Source organism: Xyrauchen texanus, chromosome 12 (genome assembly GCF_025860055.1).
Source record: "Xyrauchen texanus isolate HMW12.3.18 chromosome 12, RBS_HiC_50CHRs, whole genome shotgun sequence".
NCBI lineage: Eukaryota > Metazoa > Chordata > Actinopteri > Cypriniformes > Catostomidae > Xyrauchen > Xyrauchen texanus.
This window is the reverse complement of record NC_068287.1, coordinates 36,027,056-36,051,619: the sequence shown is the minus strand read 5'-3', so window position 1 is coordinate 36,051,619 and position 24,564 is coordinate 36,027,056. Positions and strand designations below refer to the sequence as shown.

The following is a 24,564-nucleotide window of genomic DNA, read 5'->3' as shown; positions in this document are numbered from 1 at the left end:
AAGCACATGCAGAAAAGAAGAGAAGACTGAAGTTCATCCTAGGAGGAAAGGTTGAGTTGAGGTTGGCCACACCCCTAATGATCCAATCAGAAGTGTCTTTTCAGATAGTACATGATCATCTGTACCTCCTTCTGAAGGTGATTAATGAGTCTTTGTTCTTAAGGTTTCTGTTTCCCGCTCAAAATTGTGCAATGTTTAATCATTAACTTTTATATAATGAAATCGCTAAGAAATATTAGAAAATACCCTTCATTGACATTCGAGACATGCAAAATGAAACTCGACGATAGTAAATATGACATACCTTCATGAATATTCAACGTGCAAGTTACAAAACATGAAAATACCTGATTAAAAATCATAATGTTAATTCACTGGTTTTACTACATGGATAACACATTACACGTTATGAGAACACATTTATCAGTATTATCAGGTTAAACCTTGAATGAGAGTTCTAGGCATTTTGGAAGATTATGTGCAGGATAATATTACAGTAAAGTAAGTTCTGCGATTTGTTTCAAAGTTCCTGGATTAAGATGAGATGTCCTGATGTGTATACACTTGAAAAGTTCATTTTGCACATTTGAAGTTATGCGCAGCGCATTCGTTTTGTGTCCTGCTAAAAAGATAATTCAAAGGGATAATTTCAAAGAAAGTCTGCTTCAAGTTCTTTTTGTCTAGTGTGAGTTTTTAGCACATGACGATCAGACGTTCCTCAGGAAATGTCTCGTGCTCCCTTAGTCTATTTTTTAAAGTGTAAATTGGTTCTATTGAAGGACAAAAGATTTCCATGCGTTTCATAGAGGAGTAGTCCCTTCGCATATGTCCAGTCATGTGATGCCCATTAACATCTAGGTAATTTCTGATTTTCAACATGGACGAGGAGGGTTCTTGGTGCGTCCACAGAACACTCTTTGTCCTCAAGATGGTTGACACTCAACAGATCAGCTTTTAGTGACTCTTTCAGACCCCTTTAGCTCACGTATGGCTGGCTTTGGTAGACTTTTGGGCGTTAGCAGGCAGAGTCTTTAATTTATACATTGAGGAATTTCCGGTAAGGACTGCAGGGCCTCTGTAATTTTCTTTCTAATAATTTTTCTGCCACCTGTCCCTATTCTACTCCGAGCTCTGAGGTTGTTAATCAATGGTATATGCTTCTATTGAAGCTATCAGTCCCTGTTATATCATCTTAATAATATATATTTTTTTAAATAAACATGTTTAATAGCACAACTTTTGCTGAAGAACTATACTACCCATGAACCAGAGAGGAAACAATCCACAAATCACTCAATCACTCACATATATTTGGGAACTAGCTAGTAAATGTTTACATTTTACTTGCCAGTAATTGTGAAGTACAGTGGTTAATTATTCAGCACCGAGATCCTTTCACTGCGTGTTAAAAGTTGTTTCATGTCCAAAGACGAGATCCACACGACCCATTTGTCATTGAGTAATGCCTCTTTTAATACGCTTTCTATTCTCTACAGTCAGTTGTTGATCTAAAGCAAAAAAAATTATATTTAATTCTAACCATGCATAGCACAGAAGAGATAAAGGCATTCAAGTCTCTCTCATAAGCATGCATTCATTTAAAGACGTCAAGAAGTAATTTCTTAGAGACAGTACAAGTTTTTAAAACGTGTTCAACAAATCGATGTAAATACTTTTAAATGGTACATTTATGCAATTAAACAAAGATGTAAAGAAATATAATATTTGCAATATATAATATTTATTGATTGAAAACATGGATTTGTTCATTTTTTAAAATCTAAAATGTTACCAAAATGAAAAACTAATAAAATATAATTAGTAAAATTAATATTTTCTTAATATACCTAGGTAGAAGATCCTCTGTGTAACAGCATTAGCTGGAATAGAATATCTTTAAAATTTAAGTGAAAGGGACTGATATATATACCCATAAGAATCAATTGTAAATCAGAATCAAATCGAGAGCTTATGAATCGGAATCAAATCTAATTGGGAAATCTGTATCAATATCCAGCCCTATTTAAATATATTGCTTGTATACTCTCAACAATATTAAATCAAAAGGTTTATAGTTTTCTATAGTTTTTTTTATTTGACATCATTCACAATATTTAATGGGATTGTTGTTCACCCCCTCATTAAAGATGTAAAGATTGTTCATTTTTCTTTTTGTCCGATTTTCAAATACACTTTTGCTTCAAATCAAAGTTTTAATGTTGTGATTTACCTTGAGCTGGTTAATTGTGTTAATTTCTTGGAACTCTTTATAAAGAATTTTGTGAAATCCCAATGAAAATAAGGTGTGCTGTACATGCAAATAGTTTAATTAGATAACAACATTTATATTAAGATTTACATTTTTCGAAGGAGGTGTGTAGTAGCACATTAGTTTTTAGAGAAACTAAACTGCTCCATAAATTATTATCGTGACAACCTCATGAAATATACACATTTTAGAAATATATATCGCCCAACCCTAGCGTGTAAGTGGCAGAACGCTGGAGTTACTGTGCAGTGCTGAAAAGCTGCGAATTGACCTTTCTTATTCTCCTAATATTTTTCTTCTCTCCTCCCCTTAAGCTTCACAGTTCACTTTGTTTTGCACTTTGTCAATTTTTTCCACCATGTACTCTTCCTCTCTCTTGCTTTTTAAAAACATTGCACAGTTTCTGGGAGGTTCTACCAGGCCATGAGCTATCCTTTCAATCAGATGCTAATTAAGGGAAAGGAATGTCTCCGTTTACCTCGCTTGCAGACAAAGGGATGTGCAGGTTGAGTGAGAAAGGGGAAAGGAGTGCAGGATAGGAAAAGAAATTAAGAGAGGAATGAAACATGAAAGGTTGATGAGGTCACTTCAGATGGAGAAAAGATTGAATAATGCTTTTATTTTATGTACTTTTAAAGTTTGGTCCTCCAGTTGACTTGTCTAGTAAATGTTCAACTGTTCATAACTGAAATATGACCTCAGAAAATCTCAGTGTTCTGTCAAGTATATTAAAAAGTTACCTGGGAGCACTGTGCTTTAATAAAGACGTTTCCACACAGCTTATAATTGTGCGGGTCATTTACCGCAACCACATGTTCTTTAAACATTTATAAATGTCACGGATGGAATGAGAAATTTACTTTTCTAACTTAATTGGTTATTGGTTATCATATTATATATGATCCTCTGTTGTACAGTTTTTACATTCTTTAATAAGCCTTATAAAGTACTTACTGTTAGACAAGTGGCCAGCATGGTGTTTTTCATGTCAGTTCATTAATGGATGTATCCAGCTAACAATTAAAGTGCTTTAATTAGCGTTAGAGAGCGCAAAATAAGGATTAGTCCTGGAGTTGTTTTTTCTCTCTCTCTCAAGAAAACAAGATTGAAAAGGTTTAAGGTTCAGAGGTTTGAGGGGAAATAAACAGAAGAACCAAAAGTATGATGAATGGGCTTTTCTTCTGTTAAAGAGACCGAGAAAGAGTGCCATACACACCAGGGAAAAAGTAGAAATAGTTTTTTTCCCCCCAGCATTATAAACATGTAGCTTTGATGGACTTAAAATTGCTGTAGTTGCTTTTGGTGCTTCCAGTCTTCAGAGGTCTGGCTTTTAGTCTGACACCACTGGCAGAAAAAAAAAAGATACTCTACTGAGCCTTATCAGCTCAGCAGAAATGTCTTTGTTAATGTAATACATTGTGGGATTTTGTAGTGTTTTTGAACCTCAAAAGGTTTTTTATGGTGAATGTATTGTGGCAGATTGGGGGAGTTTTTGAAACTTTTGAAAACCGTAATTAGTCTTTTAATTCCTAGATTTTTACGTTTCGTGATGAAAATCTCTATGGCGTTTGCCCATGCGAAACTCGTCGCCAAAGTGCTAGGGAGTTTTGGGTGGTTGTTAGGGCAATACAAGGTGTTTGTTAGGGTTTTATGGGTGGTTGTTGGTGACCAAACTTTTAGGAAAACTTCTAACTGGCTGCTAAACACTTTCGTTTAACTGTTCATGAGATAGATGCTTGAGGGGAAAAAACTGTAAGGCACAGGAACAATTTTTCCCCCTCAGGCTATCCATCTCATGAATGGTTAAAACTCCCCATTGAGCAATAGTTATGTGCAATACACAGCTTAGTCTATTTATATTTATTCAACATACCCTACCTCTTCTGCCATACATTCCCTTGCATCTGTATATAATAGATTTGTATTTGTACACGCGCATCTATATATATATATAAATATATATATTTATTTATTTAAAAAGAATTTTTGTGTGTATTTCTATATACACTTATATTTTCTTTTCACTTTTTAATTGTATTCAATTTTTGACTTGCTATATTGTTTGTGCTCTGGAAGCTTCTGGCACAAAGACAAATTCCTTGTATGTCACAAAAACGCATGCTTGGCAATAAAGCTCATTTTGATTCTTGCTGCCAATGGTCCAAATCATCGGTTGGTATGACCTGAAGCTACTTTGTTTACGTCTTTCAGTCAGTATTCAACATGAACACCAGTTCAATTATTAGGGAGCTGCTGCAAATGTGTACCTACATCAGTATGATTTTCCAAGATTATTTTTTTAATTAGTAAACAAAAGGAATAAAATCTACTCTAACACTCTCAAGTGCCCATTCACTCATGTGCCATTCACACATCTGCCTTTTGTTTGTATTCTGAATATTAATTTACATTTTCAGTTGTAATATTAAAATTAAATCGTCATCGAATCCAGTATTTGTTGGAATATCTTTACATTAAAATGAAATATTTTAAATTTTCTTTAGATTCAGATACCCAAATATGGGGTATAGAAGCCCTTGTGACTGTGGAATGATGCTGAATGTGGGTTCAGAGGTGTCCCGAGAGAAAATTTAGAAAACGTTTGTATATTTTCATTAAAGTGAGAGACTAGTCTACCAACAAGTAATTTGAGTCTTTCCTTATCCATTCCAGACATCTAATTAATTTTCACAAAATTAGAACAGAAATCAATTTGTTTATTATTAAAGACTCTTAACATGCTGATTAATAAAGATACATTTAGAAGGGAAAAACATTATGGTCTAAAAGGTGCTTTGAAACCCCGTTAACTCATGCAGCGCTTCATGTCTTCACAAATGCAGGGAAAAGAGGCAACGCGTGCAGAGCAGGACAGGGCAGACATTATGCATGTTTGGTGCTAGAGAACAATATTCAAGATTACAGTGCAGAAAGATCAGAGCTGTGTCCACATCACTGTTGTTCTGTCGTTCTCTTCACTAGAGACGCGCAACCATTGTCATGAAGTCTTGCGGTGTGGATGGAATCAATCCACATCATCGGTCCGACGTAGCCTAATCGTTAGCAAGGCAGCTAGCATTAGCCGGTTCATCCAGTCTGACCCTACGTTACCACTGGCGCATTGTGAGCGAAGCTGAGAGCGTTTTTTGTATTTCTAAACGCCTCCCACAGCAGTGTAGAGGGAGTCTGAATGTTCACAAGTAGTAAACCATTGCTCGCAGTGTCTGAAATTAACACCAGCCAAGTGCGGCTAAATTTTCTATTTAGCGGGTGAAATTTGTTGTCACAAGCCACTCTGGCGGGTCCTTTTTAAATTTCTATCAGTTTGTCAACTTGTAAAATAATTTTACACATTCCAGTTTTATCCTCAAGGTGGCTTTGTAGGCCACAGGTAAGGTCACAGGTGTTTAAAACGGCTCTTATTAGCTATTTGTCCCGCTGCTCATCGATAGTCTCAAAGTATGATGGTGTGTCAACTGGTAGTATTCAGTGCTTTAATCACATCATTATATTTAAGCAAAAGTTTAATAGATCAACACTGTTTGTATATTTTGGGCATTTTAAAATGAAAAAATATTTTTTGTTATCGTGCATATTTAAGATTGTAGTGTTGCTCGTGTACTGAAAGCTAATAGACAATACATGGCAGCTTTCTGGCGTGTTGAGTGGGGCTAAGCAGATTTCTTCAACATCAGTGGACATGTACCATTAGCAGTAAATCTTGAAGCAAGATGAAAGCAGTAGGAGCATTCTTGCCATTGGGATGAAGGGATGAACCACTGTTGGATTTCCAGTGGATGTGCGAGTATGTTTTAATTACCCAACGTCACACATAACAAGTTCTCTGGTAATGATGGCACTATAATTCAAACTGACTGATTTTCATAACGTCTGGTTTTGTTAACGGTTCTATAACGTTCATTCTTCCGGCGATGCAGTCAGAAAACCAGACTAAAATACATTTATTGTTTCCTGTATTACTATTAAACACCACAGCAACCCTCATTGCTACTGTATCTACAGCTCGAGGTGATAAGCGATACCAATAGACTGATTCCCAAACAATTTATTCTTTTGAACTGGTTCTTTTTAGTGAATCAAAAAGACTTTTAAATCAGATGGAGCTGACTAAATTAATTTATTCCCAAGTAAACCAAGAACTGTTACTGTGTTGTGTACTTAAGGCTCATGAGACTCACTTGTTCATATGACAGTGCTGATGTGGTTTTAAAATACAAATTTAATTTTTGTTGCAGTAAGTGAATTATCTGAAAATAAGACTCTGGCTATTCATATTTCTAATAAAAACAATACTTTTTTAAAATTCTTTAAAAAGTAAATTTTTAAACATGCATATAATATTGTTTATTTGCCTCTCATGTCTGTAAATTCCACTTGTTAAATGCAAAAACAAAACATATATATAAAAACAAAATTGGCCGGTAAGATATTTGATTGGCTTTCATCTACCAGCCACCTTTGGCTGGTGGGCTAAAAAGTCTCAATCTCTGTTTTTTTTCTGTCTGTTTTCTCCACTACAGGTTGTAATACATCTGAATTGGATGGCTCACTGAACATCTCCTCAACAATTTGTCAGCATTACCTCCATGTTCTCTGAGTTACGCTGAACACGAGTGTGTGCCTGGATCCTGGCGGCGGCTGTAAAATATACATGTGTGTGCATGTATTTGCCTTTGACGGAGTAATCTTGAGTGTGCATTTGTTGGCGTCATCCTGCAGCGGCTGGCGTAGTGCACCTTCCCCAACCCCACCCCAACGCTCAAAACTGGCAATGTCCAGGGTGCCGAGTCCGCCCCCTCCTGCAGAAATGACCAGCGGTCCTGTGGCCGAAAGCTGGTGTTACACACAGGTGAGTGTGTGTGGTTAGATCTGTTCATCTAGAGACTGTATGACAGGGGTGCTCAATTTGGTGTACCTTTTTTTTTAACATTTTTTATACAATTTCTGTGCTGTTTGTGGTGGGAAATCTGTGGAATGAATTTAAAGGATTAGTTTACCAAAAATTACACTTTATTCACTGTCATGTCAGTCCAAACCCATTAGAGTTTCTTTTTTTCATGGAACACAAAAGAAGAACATCTGAAGGACGTTAAAGCTGCTCTTCTCTTTACATTGAAAGCATATACACTGGCGTCCAAAAGTTTGGAATCATGTACAGATTTTGCTGTTTCAGAAGGAAATTGGTACTTTAATTTACCAAAGTGGCATTGAACTGATCACAAAGTATATTCAGGATATTACTGATGTAAAAAACAGCACCATCACTATTTGAAAAAAGTAATTTGTTATCAAATCTAGACAAATCTATTTCCAGCAGCCATCACTCCAACACCTTATCCTTGAGTAATCATGCTAAATTGCTAATTTGGTACTAGAAAATGACTTGCCATTATAATAAACACCACTGAAAGCTATTTGGTTAGTTAAGTGAAGCTTAACATTTTCTTTGTTTTTTTTAGTTGCCACAGTGTGCAATATACTGGCATGTCTTAAGGTCAATATTAGGAACCGCTTTCTCTAGAAACTTGTCAGTCAATCATTGTTTTAAGGAATGAAGGCCTTGAAGATGCTTGAAAATGCCAAAAAATGAAGATTTCATACAAAGGTAATAGTAATTGTTCACATTATTAATGTCCTGACTATACATTGTGATCAGTTGAATGCCACTTTGGTGAATAAAAGTACCTTTTTGAAAAGTTATTTTGGCTGCCAGTGTATACCTTATTTTATATGAAAACGAGACTCTGAGGGAAAGACTTTTAGTCTCCTCAGTGGACTGCACTATATAAAGCTTTATCACCTTATATTAATTTTCACAAGGTTTTTTTTTTTTGTCTACTGAAAAGTTCTTAGCGTTTAGTCTGTCCCTTACAGCCTTGTTCTCAAAAATGAAATATGGCACTAAACTGAATTTAGGTATACTGTGACCAAAAAGGACAAAAAAGCACCACACTGACTTGACACCAGTCTTGTGTACTGTATATGAAGTCAGAGGAGGAACAGGCCAAAATTTAAGTTGTTATTCACTGATATATTATCTTGCCCTCTGCTTCTGCTCTCAAATTTATTTTGTTTATACACAAAACGTTTCGCGTCAATACACTTTGCACCAGGTTTGGTGGCAAACGGCAATGGTTATAATATAATATTGGTTGTCTTATAATCCGAATACGACTCATGTACAACATTCTTATGGTATGTCTTATAATCTGAATGCAACTCATTTACTATATTCTTACTGGTGGCGAAATTAAATTACATTTTCAAAATGCAATTCAAGTAAGATTAAAGCAAATAAATGAACTCACAAGGGATCAGAGCCTTCCGGGCCTACACATGAGAAGTAAATCAGTACTAAGCTTTAATCTTGGTGTGTTAGAAACCATCTCAATGCACCTGACGAACCTGTGTATGTGTCTAAAAATATATAATCGTCATTATCTTGCCTGTGTTTTGAGTGTGTGTAACTTCACAGGACCGTCCTGTGTGTTTAGAATCCTCACTACTGGAGAAACGTGTTCCACTAATGCTTTTATTTCTCGCCATATCTGTCCCCCAGTGTTTTTTTGTTTTGTTTATGGTCTTTTATTCCTTTTTTTCTCTATCCTGTTTGTTGTCAGAGCACATTAAGATGAAAGGTAGTTTTGATGTGTCACTTTTTGAAGTCTTAGCCAACACTTGCAGATCTACTCTAGGAAAGGGAAAAGTAGATGGATAAATGGAAAAATGAAATGCTGTGGATGTTATACACTTATGTGTATGTCTGTGTTTGTGTGTCCAGATCAAAGTGGTTAAGTTCTCCTATATGTGGACCATCAACAACTTCAGCTTCTGTCGGGAGGAGATGGGTGAGGTCATCAAAAGCTCCACCTTCTCCTCGGGGGCCAATGACAAGCTCAAATGGTACAAAGGGGTGGCAGAGCTTAATTACATAATCAAAGGATTCACGTTATACCATTTATGTGTTGTTTAATTGAAAATCATTGTACATTGTTATGAGCCATTTTTGTCTATGAAAATGTATTTGTTTGTAACTTAACTTTTTGAGTAAAATAAAGTCAAGTTGCAAATGGTGGTTAACACCATGTCCTAACCAGTGTCAAGCAATTTGTCTGTACACTGAGCTCAAAACTGTTGTGTAATCAAACACAAGTGAGACATCGCGGCAATGGAAACCAAGTGGTCGACAAACTGTCCTTGCGCTTGGCGAAAACCAAGATTTAAATGGTTTGAAAGTGCTTTTAATGCATGTTGCTTCATTGCATCGCTCTTGGTGAGGACACTGTGTTATTGTGTATGATGACCTGGACCACTAAAACATTGAAGGTAACAATTTTTTATTTTATTTTTTACAGGTGTTTGCGAGTGAATCCTAAAGGTCTTGATGAAGAGAGTAAAGATTATCTGTCACTCTATCTGCTCTTGGTCAGCTGTCCTAAAAGTGAAGTTCGTGCCAAGTTCAAGTTCTCCATCCTTAATGCCAAGGGAGAGGAAACCAAAGCCATGGGTGAGACATCGATGTAACTAAAGACTTTCATCCAATGTAGGGCCGGAGTAGTATGACGGTTTACATACTATGCAATAGTAGAAATGTTTCAAACATTATTTTAACGTAAATAAGTTTATATGATGTGTAGTCAAATAATATTAGGTTTACTGTTGTTGTACAGTCTTCAGATTTTAAGTAAAGTCTTGAATAATGTGAAGCTTTTTTTGCACTGGTGCCTAGGCACTCCGTCACTAGGGCTGGGCGATATGGCTATATAAGTTCTATCTCCAAATTTTTCAGCCTATTCAATAAATATCTCAATAATTTTGTATTTGCTCTGAAATGCTCGAAAGTGATTTAAAAAAAAAAATAATTTATTCAGGGGAACCATTTCATCCAAACAGCCAAGTTGATTCAATATTTTAAAGGTATTCAGGGGTTTTTCTGGCTCAAAATGAGGTGGAGGTGGTACCATACTGATCAAAAAAGTGACATTAAGAACACGTTAAACGTTGGCTTTGCATTAATACACCCCTAATGACCTGGCAACTGAATAAGTGTTTATTTTGTCATATGTTTTTTAATTTAGTCTTAGTCCTGTGTCAAATGTCCTTTTTAGTCTTTATCATATTTAGTCAACCTCATCCTTCCACGACTGGTTGAACCGCAGCTCTGACCGCACAGAGAATGACAGTTTTGGAGTTTGTTTATTTACATGGCATGCTCCCATATTATATGACCTTTAAGGATGAAATAAAGATATATTGCCAAGCTGTGATCTGTGTTTCTATCAGACACTCAAGCTGCAGCGCTCCTGTCGTCTCGGGTTTCATCATTATGGTTTTATATGATCTTAAGTTACGTTAAATAACATCAAGCGACTATTCGACAATGGAATTTTTTTTTATTATTATTGCCGAGATTTGCCGTTACAAATGATAATCCACCGACTGCAATGCTTGTTAGTGTTTTCCATGAAGACACCCACCAGAATTTTGTAGACAGCCAGAGGCGGCATGAAATTTGAGTATTGAATAAAAACATATTTTAAAAATAATCATGGCATGTTTCCACTAAATTAGGGGAGAAAGAGTTTTATTGATCTTCATTTATATGCACTTATATTTCTATTTTATATACAATGATACAAATTTGTTGTCTATAGAAGTATTATATTTCTGTCCTATTTATTTACCTTGACCTGGAGCTTTTATTTTGACATGGAAAGTGTGGTATGTAGTTGCAGTGTTTCCATCTGGTGAAACACTGTCATCTTGTATGTTATCCACCTTTTTTCTGACTTCTCCATGGGCGGCGCCATTCTTGGATGCTCCACACTTCTGCTTAGTTGTTGTTATCAGTTAGGCAAACTTTACTGGTGATGGCTCTGGGGGAATCTGTGCTTTTAGAGGGTGTTATAACAACAAAACGTGGCTTAAAAACCATAAAAAATTTTTATGTTACAACGATAAGCCCCCACAACTGCTGCTAATGCCTGAAAGATTGAGTCGAACCAGATATTATAAGCAGGGATTGCATAAACCTAATTCTCTGTCACTTGCCTATTTTTTAAAACATTGGACAGATAATTCCAAATGCTGTCCATCATTTTGGCATATAAAAAAATTGAAAAACATTTAAACCAAGCTCCTCATATTTTATTTGAAGCATCTTTGCAAGGTTTGTGTCTCATGTCTGTCTTTGAGTGTAAATGACAGCGTATTCTCAGCAGTCTGCGACACTTTTTAATGCAGAAATAATGCAAAGGTACGTACCTCAAATCTAAAGATGTTTAAATGGAACCTATGGTGGTGACCATACTTCATTTTTCATGGTCATATCTTCTTTTTTCAAACCTTAAAAAGCATCCGGTCCGGATTCATTTCTAGGTTCCCTAAATGTCCATGATTTGGCTCTTTTCATATTGGAGTGCTCAACAAGAAACCCAATGAAATCTAGCACATCATATGCGTGAATTCTCTCTCTGTGTGTGCTGTATGTCTGTCTCTCTCCCTCTCTTGCCTCTTGATGGCTCTATAATTTCCACAGCACACACACACACACACACACACACACACACACAAATCAGTTTTATGAAACTTTGATATACTGTAATTGAAAAGTATTTTTGCAGAACAGCTCAGTGTTCCGTGATTCCTTTAGAGACCTTTCAATCCTACAGATGCGCAAACCTGTGAAATGAAGTTAATTATGAACATGCCTGCCTTTTGAAAGTGTGTGTGGTCTTGTATTATGTGTAGAAGTAATGACATTCAAAGTGAACTTTTCCCCATGCAATATTAAATTTGCGGCAGACGACTGTGTTTTAATTAAGATTTGTTTTGAGTGTGATGAAGCATCTGGGCTGTCCTGTTTGATGGGTCTAAGTAAGTTACATGGGGGTTGGCCTTCAGTAGAACTGAATTACATTTGTTCAGATGAAGAAACTTCATGCCTGGTTTTTGTTTCCTGCCTGTTCTGAGGCAAGGTATTTTCAGATTTTTCAGAGGGTTTTTGTGTGATTGTCAGTTGGTTTTTGCCTTTCTGCTACAGAGAACATTTATGAAGATGCCCTCATGAGGATAGCAAAAGCTGACAAATGCAGCTGGTTGTGTACACCATCTCCCATAGCTTCCTTTCTGTTTCCTCAATCTGTTTGTGCTGGTGCCATTATTTATCTTTCACAACTGAACATCCCTTTATGATGAGGTGGGGGTGGGGGGTTGGTAATGATGCAAGCCAGACTTAAACCAGTGTTGCCCACATGAGCAACTCATGTGTGACAGCTGAGCATTGACACAACCTTTCTTTTTTCCATTCATTATATAAAGCACATTGCTTCTCTCTTTTGGGCAATTTCCACATAAAATTACATTTACATTCATTAATTTAGCAGATTCTTCTGTCCAAAGCGACTTGCAAGTGAGAATAATACAAGCTTAAGCAAATGAATGCTTGTTTCACACTGTTCATTCTTTACCCTGAGTAATTCATCACAGTTAATCAGTTAATCATAATAAATCAAATTTTTAAATCCTAGGTTAATGTTCTTATCTGATATTTGTAAGGTTAAGGTTAATGGCATTAATTGGTGGAGTACATCATGCAACTTGTTTTAGTATGGCTTATCTATCTGTTGAAATGTTGCAATGCAAATCTGGCCTGGTTGTCTTTAGAAAACACAGTGTGTAACAGTCCTGCGACTGATCAAACTGCGTAAATATTTAATAAGGAAAGCTTGTTTCGATTTTGATTGGTTGTCTTTTGCAATGAACTCTTAGCCAAAACATTTTGATCACCTGCCTAATATGCTGTTGGTCCTCCATGTGCCGCCAAACCAGTGCACTGGACTCTACAAGAACATGACTGAAGGTGTCCTGTGGTATCTGGCACCAAAACATTAGCAGCAGATCCTTTAAGTCCTGTAAGTTGTGAGGTGGAGTTGTCTTGGATCGGACTTGTTGGTCCAGCACATCCCACAGATGCTCAGTCGGATTGAGATCTAGGGGATTTGGAGGCCAGGGCAACGCCTTGAACTCTTCATGTTCTTCAAACCGTTCCAGAACAATGTGTGCAGTGTGACAGGGCTCATTATCCTTCTGAAAGAGGCCACTGCCATCAGGGAATACCATTGCCATGAAGTGGTGTACCTGGCCTGCGACAATGTTTAGGTAGGTGTCACTTTTCAAATTGACATCCACATGAATGGTCCACAGTTCATCCTGGTGCCATTACTTCATGTAAACGGCACACGGTCATGGTACACGGTCGTCCATGTGATGTTAAAGAAAACAGGACTCATCGGACCAGGCTACCTCCTTCCACTGCTCAAAGTTCCAGTTCCGATGCTCACGTGCCTATTGTAGTTGCTTTCGGCGGTGGACAGGGGTCATCATAGGCACTCTGACCAGTTTGCTGTTAGGCAACCCTGTACAATGCATCGTGCAATCTGCTGTCTGTTTTGACACATTCCTCCCATAAACCATCATTAAAATGTTTTGTGACTTGTGGTACAGTAGACCTTCTGTTGGTTCAGACCAGACGGGATAGCCTTCGTTGCCCTCATGCATCGATTTGGGCGCCTAAAACCCTACTGCCGGTTTGTGGTTTGACCCTCCTCTGAGTCGGTAGGTACTCACCACTGCTGACTGGGAGCACTCCACAAGCTTAGCCTTTTCAGAGATCATCTGACCCAGTTGTCTGGCCATAACAATTTGTCAAAGTTGCTCAGGTCTTTTTTCCTGGCCATTTCCCCTGCATTCAACACGTTAACTATGAGAACTGATTGTTCACTTACAATCTAATCTACACAGACCTTGACATGTGGCCTTGCTTGGAGATGAACATTATTCACTTCCCTTGTGAGTGGTCATAATGTTTTGGCTCATCAGAGTTAGCTTGCTATGTATCTCGTTGTTGCATTCTAGATCTGTATTCTTTTGCACTGTTTACATGTGCCACAATTCGGGGTAGGACATCATAACCCAGAGTGGTCATAATGTTTTGGCTCATCAGAGTAAGCTTGCTTTGTAACTCGCTGTTACATTCTAGAGCTGTATTGTTTTGCACTGTATACGTGTGCCACAATTCGGGGTTAGGACATCATAGCCCAGAGTTAAGTGTTGCTAATCCCCCTTGAAATGTACCAGTGTGATTGCTTGACCCAGGGTTTAGAGGCCTTAACACAGGGTTAAAAATACTTTAAACATAGTGTGAAAAGCCCTTAGTGCTCTCATGACCAAATCCCTGCTAGTATACATGAGTAGATAAATTACTTAATTGTCTTGGACTCCCAAACACTAAATCAATCACCAACATTTTGCTCTTATACAATAATTATATAATGATTGTGAACAATTAAGGACATTTTAAAGGTATAGTTCATCCAAAAATGTTTATTCTGTCATCAGTTACTCACCCTGTGTTATTCCAAACCATTATGACTTTCTTTTTTCCATTGAACATAAAAGGATATGTTCTGCAGATCATTAGGGACTGACAGGCTCAGTCAACACTTACTGTATTTGCATCTTTTTTCCATACAATAAAAGTAAATGTTGATTGAGGCTGTCATTTGCCCAACACCTCCTTTTCATTTTTATGTGAACTAACCCTTTTAAAATATCTAGATGTTGACAACAAATAGTCTTCAACCTACTAGTGTGATTTGAAATTATTTAAGCTGGTAAATCAGCCCTGGGAAGGTTTCATACGAGCCTGCATTAGGAGGTTAAACAAGGTGGTAAGCATCAGTCTCACACTCATCTTTGTGAAGGATCTCACAAATGGGCAGGGGAACGAGAGTGAAAGAAAGAGAAAAGGGTGCCAGATTGTGGAAGCGAGATAAGATGAGAGGTTGAACAGCCCTGTCTCTCATTTTCCAATTTTCTACAGCTTAATGGGCGAGAAGGCGCTCCTTGTTTTTTGCCCCCCCCCTTCCTCCATCTCTTTCCTCCACACAACATTCTCTCCATTTAACGCCCCTCTGGAAGGAGGGGGGACGTGCTTGGGGCGTCCCCGGGGAATGCTGGAACGCCTCCATACAGTGATGGGGGAGAGTTTTTAAAGCGGGACTGTAGATGAAAATATGGCAGCAGAAATTGCTCTATCGGTTCTGGATCATTTAGAATCCAATTTAATCCTGCCCTTCTCCTGGGGGAGAGCAAGATGAATGAGAGAGGAGGGGGGAGAAAGCAGATGTGGAGAGAGAGAAATAAAAACAAAGTAAAGTGCTTTAATTAAGAGGGCTGTGTGGGGGCATTGGGACTCTGCAGAATGACTTATGTTTATTGAGTCAGTCAGGGAGAGTTATCAAGGGGCACGCCTATGAGCGAATGGAGGTGCCGAGGAGCTGGATCTGCTGATTCCCTCTGAGGATCAATGTGATTGGTTTTGATAGACATTTGAAACCAGTTTCTGTCCCTTCATTCCCACAACTTCTGTGGGAAAAGAGTGCAAAGAGGCAGCGTCTCTGCTAAGGGTTCCATGGAATAAAATTTGAGTTTTATTGCCTTTAGGTAATTTATGTTTGCTTTAAGGCCATTTGCTGTATAGGCAAGTGTACTCTTAAAAGATTACAAACTACATTTAAAACTACAATTAATGTCCCTTCTCTTATTTTGTCTCTGATTTGCAGTAGTTTAATAGGAAGTATGTCAACACAGGAATAAAATCTGGCTGTTTTCATCAAGCAATTTCTCTGCATGCTCATTACATGTTCACACAAATATCGATTTGACTAAATGATACAAGTATGAAACCTTCATAAACATTTTTTTGCATAAGCTACTCATTTTGGGTCAAGCACTAAATTTTCTTAAGTCATAAATCGTAAAATCGAGTTTAGAAATGTTGTCTTATTCAATTGAACTCCGACCATCACAATGAGCCACACCGTAATACACATGCTATCTGTGGAGACTCGTGGCAAGCTCCCGTGAAAATATAAACAAGGATTTTGATAGTGAATGCAAAGCACTCCGGTTTCATTTTATTTAATGTTTGTGTAATGTCAAATGTTCTTGGTCAGTGGGGTTCATACTTGCTGTGTTTGTCACATAGTGGCACAGAGGAGACACCCACTTAAGGCCTTTTCACACTGGAAGCGATGCAATTATGCAAAGCGAATCACCAAACTTTATAAAAGGTGGCGCTAATCGACAAGCAATGTTACACCGGTACAGTAGGTGGCTCAATGCACCTTTGAGCTGATCTGCCATCCACCTATGTTGGAGGAGAGGAAGAAAAAATATGGATTTTTCTTCAAGCAGCACCGATGGTGTTTATTAGTATTTTGCTCAATGAGGACAGGAGAAGAAAAAGGTGTTGATACTGGGTTCACTCCTTGAGAGAATAGAGGAACATAGGCAGTTCCTCAGACTGATACTGGAGTTGAAGTTGTATCATGATCGTTTTGAGACATTGCTTCAACTGTTGGCACCCTTGTTGATCCATTCTCAAACCAACTACAGCAAACCCATTGGCCCTGAACAGTGTTTAGCTGGTTAGTTTGTTTACATCTTTTATAGGCTTGTATATGGGCCATACCTACAATTTGGTGACATTTAAATCCTCGGTGCAAGTTGTGGTATTTCGGTTTATATTTTGTGTGTCCCTCGATTTATTGTCCACCCTGTAATGTCATGATACTATGACATTTATTTGAAGATAAATGCTATGAAATTTCATCACACACAAAAGAGGTGAAATTAGCCGTTCAGTGAATAAGTTTGTAACTCTTGATTTATTTGTGTTACTTACAGCTTCGGCGTTTAATGTTTGTGGTCAAAACAACCTTTCTGCGCAGCAGCTCCTGACATGTGATTGTATTAGTCGGGGCATTTAATCGCGGGGCATAGAAGATAAAAAAAACTCCACTCACCATAAAAAGAAGTTTAGCTTTATCGCTGGGCGAATGTTTGCTCCATGTGTGTATGGCTCATTAGGAATCCCTTGTTTCTATTCTATCCTATTTGGAAATATTTTATTTAAATTATTAGTTTCATGTCATTCATAATTTTTAAAAGCCTTATAGACATTTTACATAATTTATGACATGAGTCAAATTAATAAGTGAGTTAAGATGTGTATGAAGCACTCGCACACCTTAAGAAGTATGACTTTTTATATGACAATTAATCGTGAAAGCCCTAAAACAGACACCTAATCGTGATAATCACAATTATTGTTTGGACAGTTAATCGTAAGCCAAATTTAATACTCATGATAGCCTTAAATAGGCCTTTTACTTTTAAAGGTGCAGATTATGTGGGATATAGATGTTGGATTAATGGAGAAATGGAGGCGCACACAGATGAATGCAGAATAGATGAATGCTGGTAGTGCATAAACTATTCTGTTGACAATCTCTGCTCTGCCTGCTGTGTGTAGCTTTTCAGATGAGACTGCATGCTGGCAGATATTGATTCTGAACATGCTTTATTGGCTATTGACTGTTTGATGAATATTTACATGGTAGACCTTTACTGCTGTTGCTCACGGCCCAGCATGGCCCATAGTAGTGAATATTGCTATAGAGTAACATTTATAACTCTGACAGGTTTACTGTAAAGCCTCCGGAAAATCAGGTTTTACTATTTAGCTCTGCTTTGTGAGGTCCAGTTTTGTAGAGACATTTGTAGTGTGTCTGTCCATCTGTTAATCAAGTTGGGAATATTAATTTTTTGCCCATCTAACACAGTGACTGGTGAATGCCATTCATTTAATTGCAATAAATGAAATAAAATGCTTATGAAATTAAACAAGTGTTCCAAGATTCTAGAAAATCATAAAGAAGCCATGTATTCAGATCTCTTAGGCAATGAGTTTGACTGAGAAAATGCAGTGTTGCTTATTAAAAGTGGTCATTTGATGCATAGGAATTCACCTAATTTTCTTTTTTACAGACTTATTTTAAAGTATGGGAAAATAGAACTTGCCCTTTCAACCTCACTGGCTTTTAGTGTGTGTATGCTTGATGCATTTGTGAACCGAGCAACCTTCTCTTTTCCTCTATGTGCCAGCGTATTAGACACTATGCCCCAAATCCCAGCGCCAGGGCCTGAATATTTATTACCACATACGGCTCTCTCTCTTTCTTCCCTTGTTTCTCTCCCCTCAAACTCTCTCTTTTTCCATCTCTGAGCAGGAGTATTATATATTTTTCAAGTTTTAGTTGTCTTTTTGGTAAAACTTTACAATAAGGGTGTATTTGTTAACATTAGTTAAGATGAACTAAAAAACAATCGTTTTACAGCATTTATTAATCTTGGATAATGTTCATTTCAATTTATAGTAATACATTTTTTAAATCAAATGTTAACATTAGATCATGCACTATGAACTAACATGAACTAACAATGAATAATTGTATTTTTTATGAACTAGCATAAACAAATGTTGTAAAAAATATTTTGTTCATTGTTAGTTATCTAATGTATAACCAATGTTAATGAATGGAATCTTATTGCAAAGTGTTACCATTTAAAATAAATATATATATTTCCAATTTGTACTTTCAAATAGTTTCTCTTATTGGAGTTGAGTTCTGACAGACATGTAAAGTGCCCCTCCTCTCTGCTTGTGTATCCAACTCATGTCCGCAGAGGTCTGACCCCTGGTTAGAAGCCAATAGGAACTTGCCCTGCCCCACTGCACTGGCTAGTTGCTAGATGTCCCCAGTGAGAGCACAAGTTTAGCCAATGCCCTGATCTGACCTGAGACCTTCTCAAGAGACCAATCAGTCACTCTTTCTGCCACTCTCTCTTCTTTCCTTCCATTTCTTCAAAAGAGTTTTATTTCTCTATTCAAGGGTTGTGTTCATTAAAGGTGTAGTAAACCCAAAATGTTTTATTCTGTCATTTACTTTCATGTTGTTCCAAATTATATGACAAAAGGAGATATGCAGTATGTTAATCTAAGTATCTCTGCATCCTTTACTGTGAATGGTGATGAGGCAAACATTCTTCCTAACATATTTTGTATTCCATAGAATAAGGAAAGTCAAATAGATTTGGAAGGACATGATAATGATGAGTAAATAATAACAGAATTTAGTTTTTTGGGGTCACAGGATCATAAGGAGTCAGGCTTTTTTTGTCATTTACTGACCATCAAAGTAAAAAAAAAGAAACTGCTTTCACATTTAAGTGTGTTTTGGCACTTTTCCACTGCAGGTTGTGGTTCGACTCGCCTCTACTCTCTTTACTTTTCTAAGCTTGCTTTTCCATTGCATGTTAGTGCCATCTCAACGTGGGTGAGGTTATAGGCTGATCGTCATAGTTGCGTCGCCTCTACTGGCATGACATCATCTTAAACATGACACAAACTGACCAAAACAATAACACAACCACTAGCTGTTAGCTAATAGCTCATTGTGCTGCATAAAGCAGTTGTTGCATGCTGATTTTACACAAGTGTTACAGTTAAATTGGCCTGATTGTTTTAGAAGCAAGCTTCCAGTAGCTGGTCAACTAAATAAAATGAAGATTTCAAGCTGAGTATAGAGTTAACGTAACAAAATGTAGCATCTTCCATCGTGGCTGAGAGGGCACTCTCCCTCCCATTGCTCGCAGGTTTAGATAGTGTCCATTTGGTCGAACCACTTCCACTTTTCCTTAATGTTTCTGTAGTCACTTATGTTTTTTTTTACTTTTTCCTACTCTGTTGGTAGGTCCGGTGGTAGCCATGTAAAAAAGTATCAGGTACCAGGTGCTATCCACAATGGAAAACCCCAAAAAAGCGATCAGTCTCGAGTTGAGTCGAGTTGTACCGTGCAGTGGAAAAGCCCCTTTATTGTTTGTATGGTACTGGAAAATGTAAAATGAAGTGTGTAAATTGTGTAACTCACATTTAATAGGGCAGTAACATGATTTAGTGAAAAGTACTTGATTCTGGCTGGTTTAATTACCCACTGGTTCATCAGCATCTTCCCCAAAGCAGCTGAATTAAAACATGCCATCTGTGAACACTCCTGTCTGTCCAATTCAAGACATCACAACTCATGAGCTTAGACCTGGAAGCAAAACTTCATCAGAATTGTAACCTGTTAGGGATAGAACAGTGTATTGGCCAGGCTGACTAATCTGCTGATATTTGACCATTTTGAGATTATCAGCATTACTGTAGTTGGCAACGTGCTGATTAACAGAAATTGAAGTTCCTCGTTTCGTGGCCTTGTGAATGGGTAATGCAAGTCTGTTTTAAAATATTTTAAATTTAGTGTTAATGTTGTGTAAACTAATTTGATTTCAGCTATTTTGTGCATCTCATTTTCTTTCATTAAATTGTAATAGAGTGAATCTCATGAAACCTGTTAAGAACATATCAGGGTTGTATTTCACACCAATATGAGAAGAATGAAATTGTTATATTCATTTAAAGAAAATTAAGCCTTTTTTAGGACCATTTAAAATTAATTTTTTCATGACAAATTAAGCAACAGCCATTTTCACTGCCAGAATGAAAAAAATTCGAATTCTTATTACAAAAAGATGAAGTATTTATACATCATGTTAGTACTGACTTTAAGTTATACTATTTTAATTAACATTCATTGCATTATAGTAACGTAATTTTTTGTAAAGCTGCTTTTATATGTATTATGAAAAGCACAATACAAAAAAAAATATTTCACTAATCCAAATGACTGTGGTAATGTACTTCGTTGTCATAATTATATCACAATGCAAAAATCCTAAAAATAAGTTCTATCTTTTGGAGTACATTTTTTTGTTTACATGAGATTCACCAGTGTATCATTATATTGGCTTGGTAATATATAATATATAATTGCCATTATATATCTTGCTCTTTATGACTACTCCTTCACAGTGTATTTACAGGATTCCTTAAAATTATATCTTATGTTTACGTCCTGTTTACATTATGTATTGGCCAAAAGTGTTTGGATTACAATTTTTACATTTGAAGTTTATTTAAAAGTGAAGTGTGTAATTTCTGCACTACTAGTGGCACCAAGCGGAATTACAAAAATAAAGTATTTTCAAATAACCTTTGCCAACACCACTTGGACTCATCGCCCTTTCGCACACTGATTCCCAATTAACAAATAGGCTATACTAAATAAAAGGTCATAATGTTTAACATCATAATCAACAAGACCACTATAACATACACACCGTACATGAAAGTGTGGTAGGGTATTCAGGTCGTCCGACAGCATCGCCGGATTGAATGTCAGCTGGGTAGAAATGTTATTTAGTCTGTGTAGTCTCATGTGGTTCTGTGTTTGTCCTATGTTGATTTATGTAGCACCATGATTCTGGAGGAACATTGTCTTGATTTGCTGTGTACTGTACTAACTGTATATGGTTGAACGACAATAAAAAACCACTTCACTTGACTGGGTGTGTGGGGGATACAGCACATGAGGTAGGATGGATCTTCTGGTAAATAGTAAGTTGAAACGACAGCGCTGTTTCTGACCATTTGTACATGTCTGCCATGTATGTTCATATTCCCCTGACTGAACAAGTTACCATGCCCCAAAATATCGCTATATGTTGAGCTAGAAAGGGATGTATGGAGCTGTGCAGGCCGCTCAAAATATAAACATCAATGTTTTGATGGTGCCTTGTAGGCTCAGTGTTTATAATTTTGGGGGAGATAAACCGACAAATGGGTTACTTGTAGTTGTCAATGGACAATAAACTGGGATCGTAGAACATACTGACACAAAGTTACATACTTCCCCTTTAAGTTACTGTGACTAAGTTCCGGTTTAAGGGGAGATGATTCATTCCCCCACACCATGGGTCTTCCTGAGGCATGTCTGTCCTTGCCCTTGCTCTTGTTCTGTCTGTTCCAGTGCACCCCTATTGTGTGAATCTGTATGAATGTCACAGCTGAACTGTGAACACAACCATTTCACACTGTTAAAACACCTGCGCACACACATACAAACAAACAGCAGTAGTTTAACAGGCAATGACTGAGCCCCAGCTGTGCTCAACCGACAGAGAAAAGACGGAAGATTCTTCAGTGGAACAAGTGTAATGTTTAGGAAGAGTATGTCACACTTGATGGTGTGTTTGTCCCACAAACCCACAATGCAACAAAAGCACAAAGAAATCTATTCATCTCTTTTTCCCCTCTTCCACTTCCTGTCTCATGCATTTATTTTCCTCTATATGAAAACAGTGAGGTGAAATGCCCTAGGAGGATTATGTCAACACATTTTGATTCCGCATTCATCAGTAGAAATAAACTCATGAATACATAAAATGCAACACTCATTGGATACAAATTTCATCCTTTATTACAGACATGACAAACTAATCATAATAATGTGATAATATAATCTATATATAAAAACTGTTTTAACTGTATTCTTGCAGTCTTTCAGTCAGTACACTTAAATGTGCCATTATATGCACTCACTGAGCACATTATTAGGAACACTATGGTCCTAATGAAGTGCCCAACGTGGTCTTCCACGCCTCAAGGTTCGACGTGTTGTGCATTTTAAAATGCTATTCTGCTCACTACAATTGTACTGAGTGGTTATCTGAGTTACCGTAGCCTTCCTGTCAGTTAGAACCAGTCTTGCAATCTTCTGTTGATCTCTCTTATTAAGAAGGCATTTCCATCTGCAGAACTACCGCTCACTGATGTTTTTTGTATTTGGCACCATTCTGAGTAAAACTCTATAGACTGTTGTGTGTGAAAATCCCAGGAGATCAGCAGATGTAGAAATACTCAAATCAGCCCATCTGGCACCAACAATCATGCAACGGACAAAATCACTGATCACATTTTTTCTGATGGTTGTGAACGTTAACTGAAGCTCCTGATCAGTATCTGATCATATAATCGCATGAATAAGTAGGTGTACAGGTGTTCCTAATAAAGTGCTCCGTGAGTGTAGATAGTATATTCGTTTTTAAGCATAGTACTTAAACAGCCTTAGCTTTAGTTTAGATATGTCCGAAGCAAGCACTTTTTAGGCCCAAGCACTTAAAGTGCAGAGGCTCTATTATTCTATGGATTCTTCTTTTCAAGGTTTTTTGTACTTTTCAGGTACTTTGCATGTGTAAAAACTCTTGAAAGTTTGCAGACACATCAGAGTCGTCGGCCATTAAGGCTGGGCATGTTGTAGGGGGCTCTGTAGCGCCACCAAGAAGTTGGGCATGTTCGGGGTCCTCTGTAGCACATCCCTTTTGAGCTACAGTCACCAAACGTTGTAGATGTGTAGACCTCAAGTCAGACAACTTTCGCACTGACAGTCTTAAGCTCAGCCCAACAGGAAGTCAGCCATTTTGTATTGTTTGAAAAATGCATGCTCTGGAATTTGAAATACTCCTCCTAGGGGGGTTTATGTTATAGTTACCAAATGTGGGTGCAATCATGCCAAGACATTGATTATGCTAAATTGTGGATTTTTTATATATCGAACAGTGTTGCCATGGCATGCGATCAAGTAAAATAAATAGGACACATTAAGTCTCATCTTCTGCGTGCACCATGTGATTAACATCAGAATTGAGCCATATGGCATTGCGTGCTGATCACATTGATGTGTGGCTATTGTGGGTCACAGTCGCAGCAACGCCAACTGGCGGAAGGAAGGGTGACATGTTTAATAAACTTTGAAATATCCCTCTTATGTTTACCTTAATTGGTTCAATTTTTTTTTATTTTGAACGGATTCTTGATATCTTAGTGTTGCCATGGCAACTCATTAAATGTCGTCATTCCTTTTTATCTATATTTACATGTTTTTGAGTAACTTGGCATGCTTGAATTTTCATGATATTTTGCACACACATCAGAGTTGCCAGCCATTAGGCCTGGGCAAAAGTTAACACATGGGCATGGCTGGGGAGCTCTGTAGCACCACCTTCTGACAAAAGTGGGTCACTTCTACGGTCACCAAACTTGCTACATATATTGTTCTTATCAAACTGGACAACATTCAGATTTACAGTCATTAGCACCGCCCAACAGGAAGTTGGTCATTTTGGATTGAATGTGCATTTTCTTTTTTTTAATTGAAAACCTTGAACTTTTAAATACAATGTGATTGTCACCAAATTTAGGCAATATTATGCCAGGACATTGAAGAAGCTAAATTGTGAATGGATATCTGATATCTTAAATAATGTTGCCATGGCAGTGCAAGTGAAAGCAGTTTTTAAAGAGAAATTAAATAAATATTAAAATAAAAAATGCACTGCATTAACTTTATTTTTTATATAAATTAAATATAATAACAATATCAACTGAAATGTAAAAACACTAGAAAATCAAAGCCAGTTCTGTTCTA

The 24,564-nt window shown here is 37.2% G+C and overlaps 1 protein-coding gene across 2 annotated transcripts in view; it reads left to right on the top strand.

Moving 5' to 3' along the window:
• Window positions 1–24,564, top strand: part of LOC127652584 (speckle-type POZ protein-like) — a 118,530-nt gene that overhangs the window by 50,316 nt on the left and 43,650 nt on the right. For both annotated transcript variants that reach the window (XM_052138811.1, XM_052138812.1), the window contains exons 3-5: window positions 6,811–7,139; window positions 9,072–9,193; window positions 9,646–9,797. In XM_052138811.1, coding sequence (XP_051994771.1) covers window positions 6,942–7,139; window positions 9,072–9,193; window positions 9,646–9,797 — 472 coding nt within the window. In that variant the 5' untranslated portion in view covers window positions 6,811–6,941. The remainder of the gene's footprint in view (window positions 1–6,810; window positions 7,140–9,071; window positions 9,194–9,645; window positions 9,798–24,564) is intronic.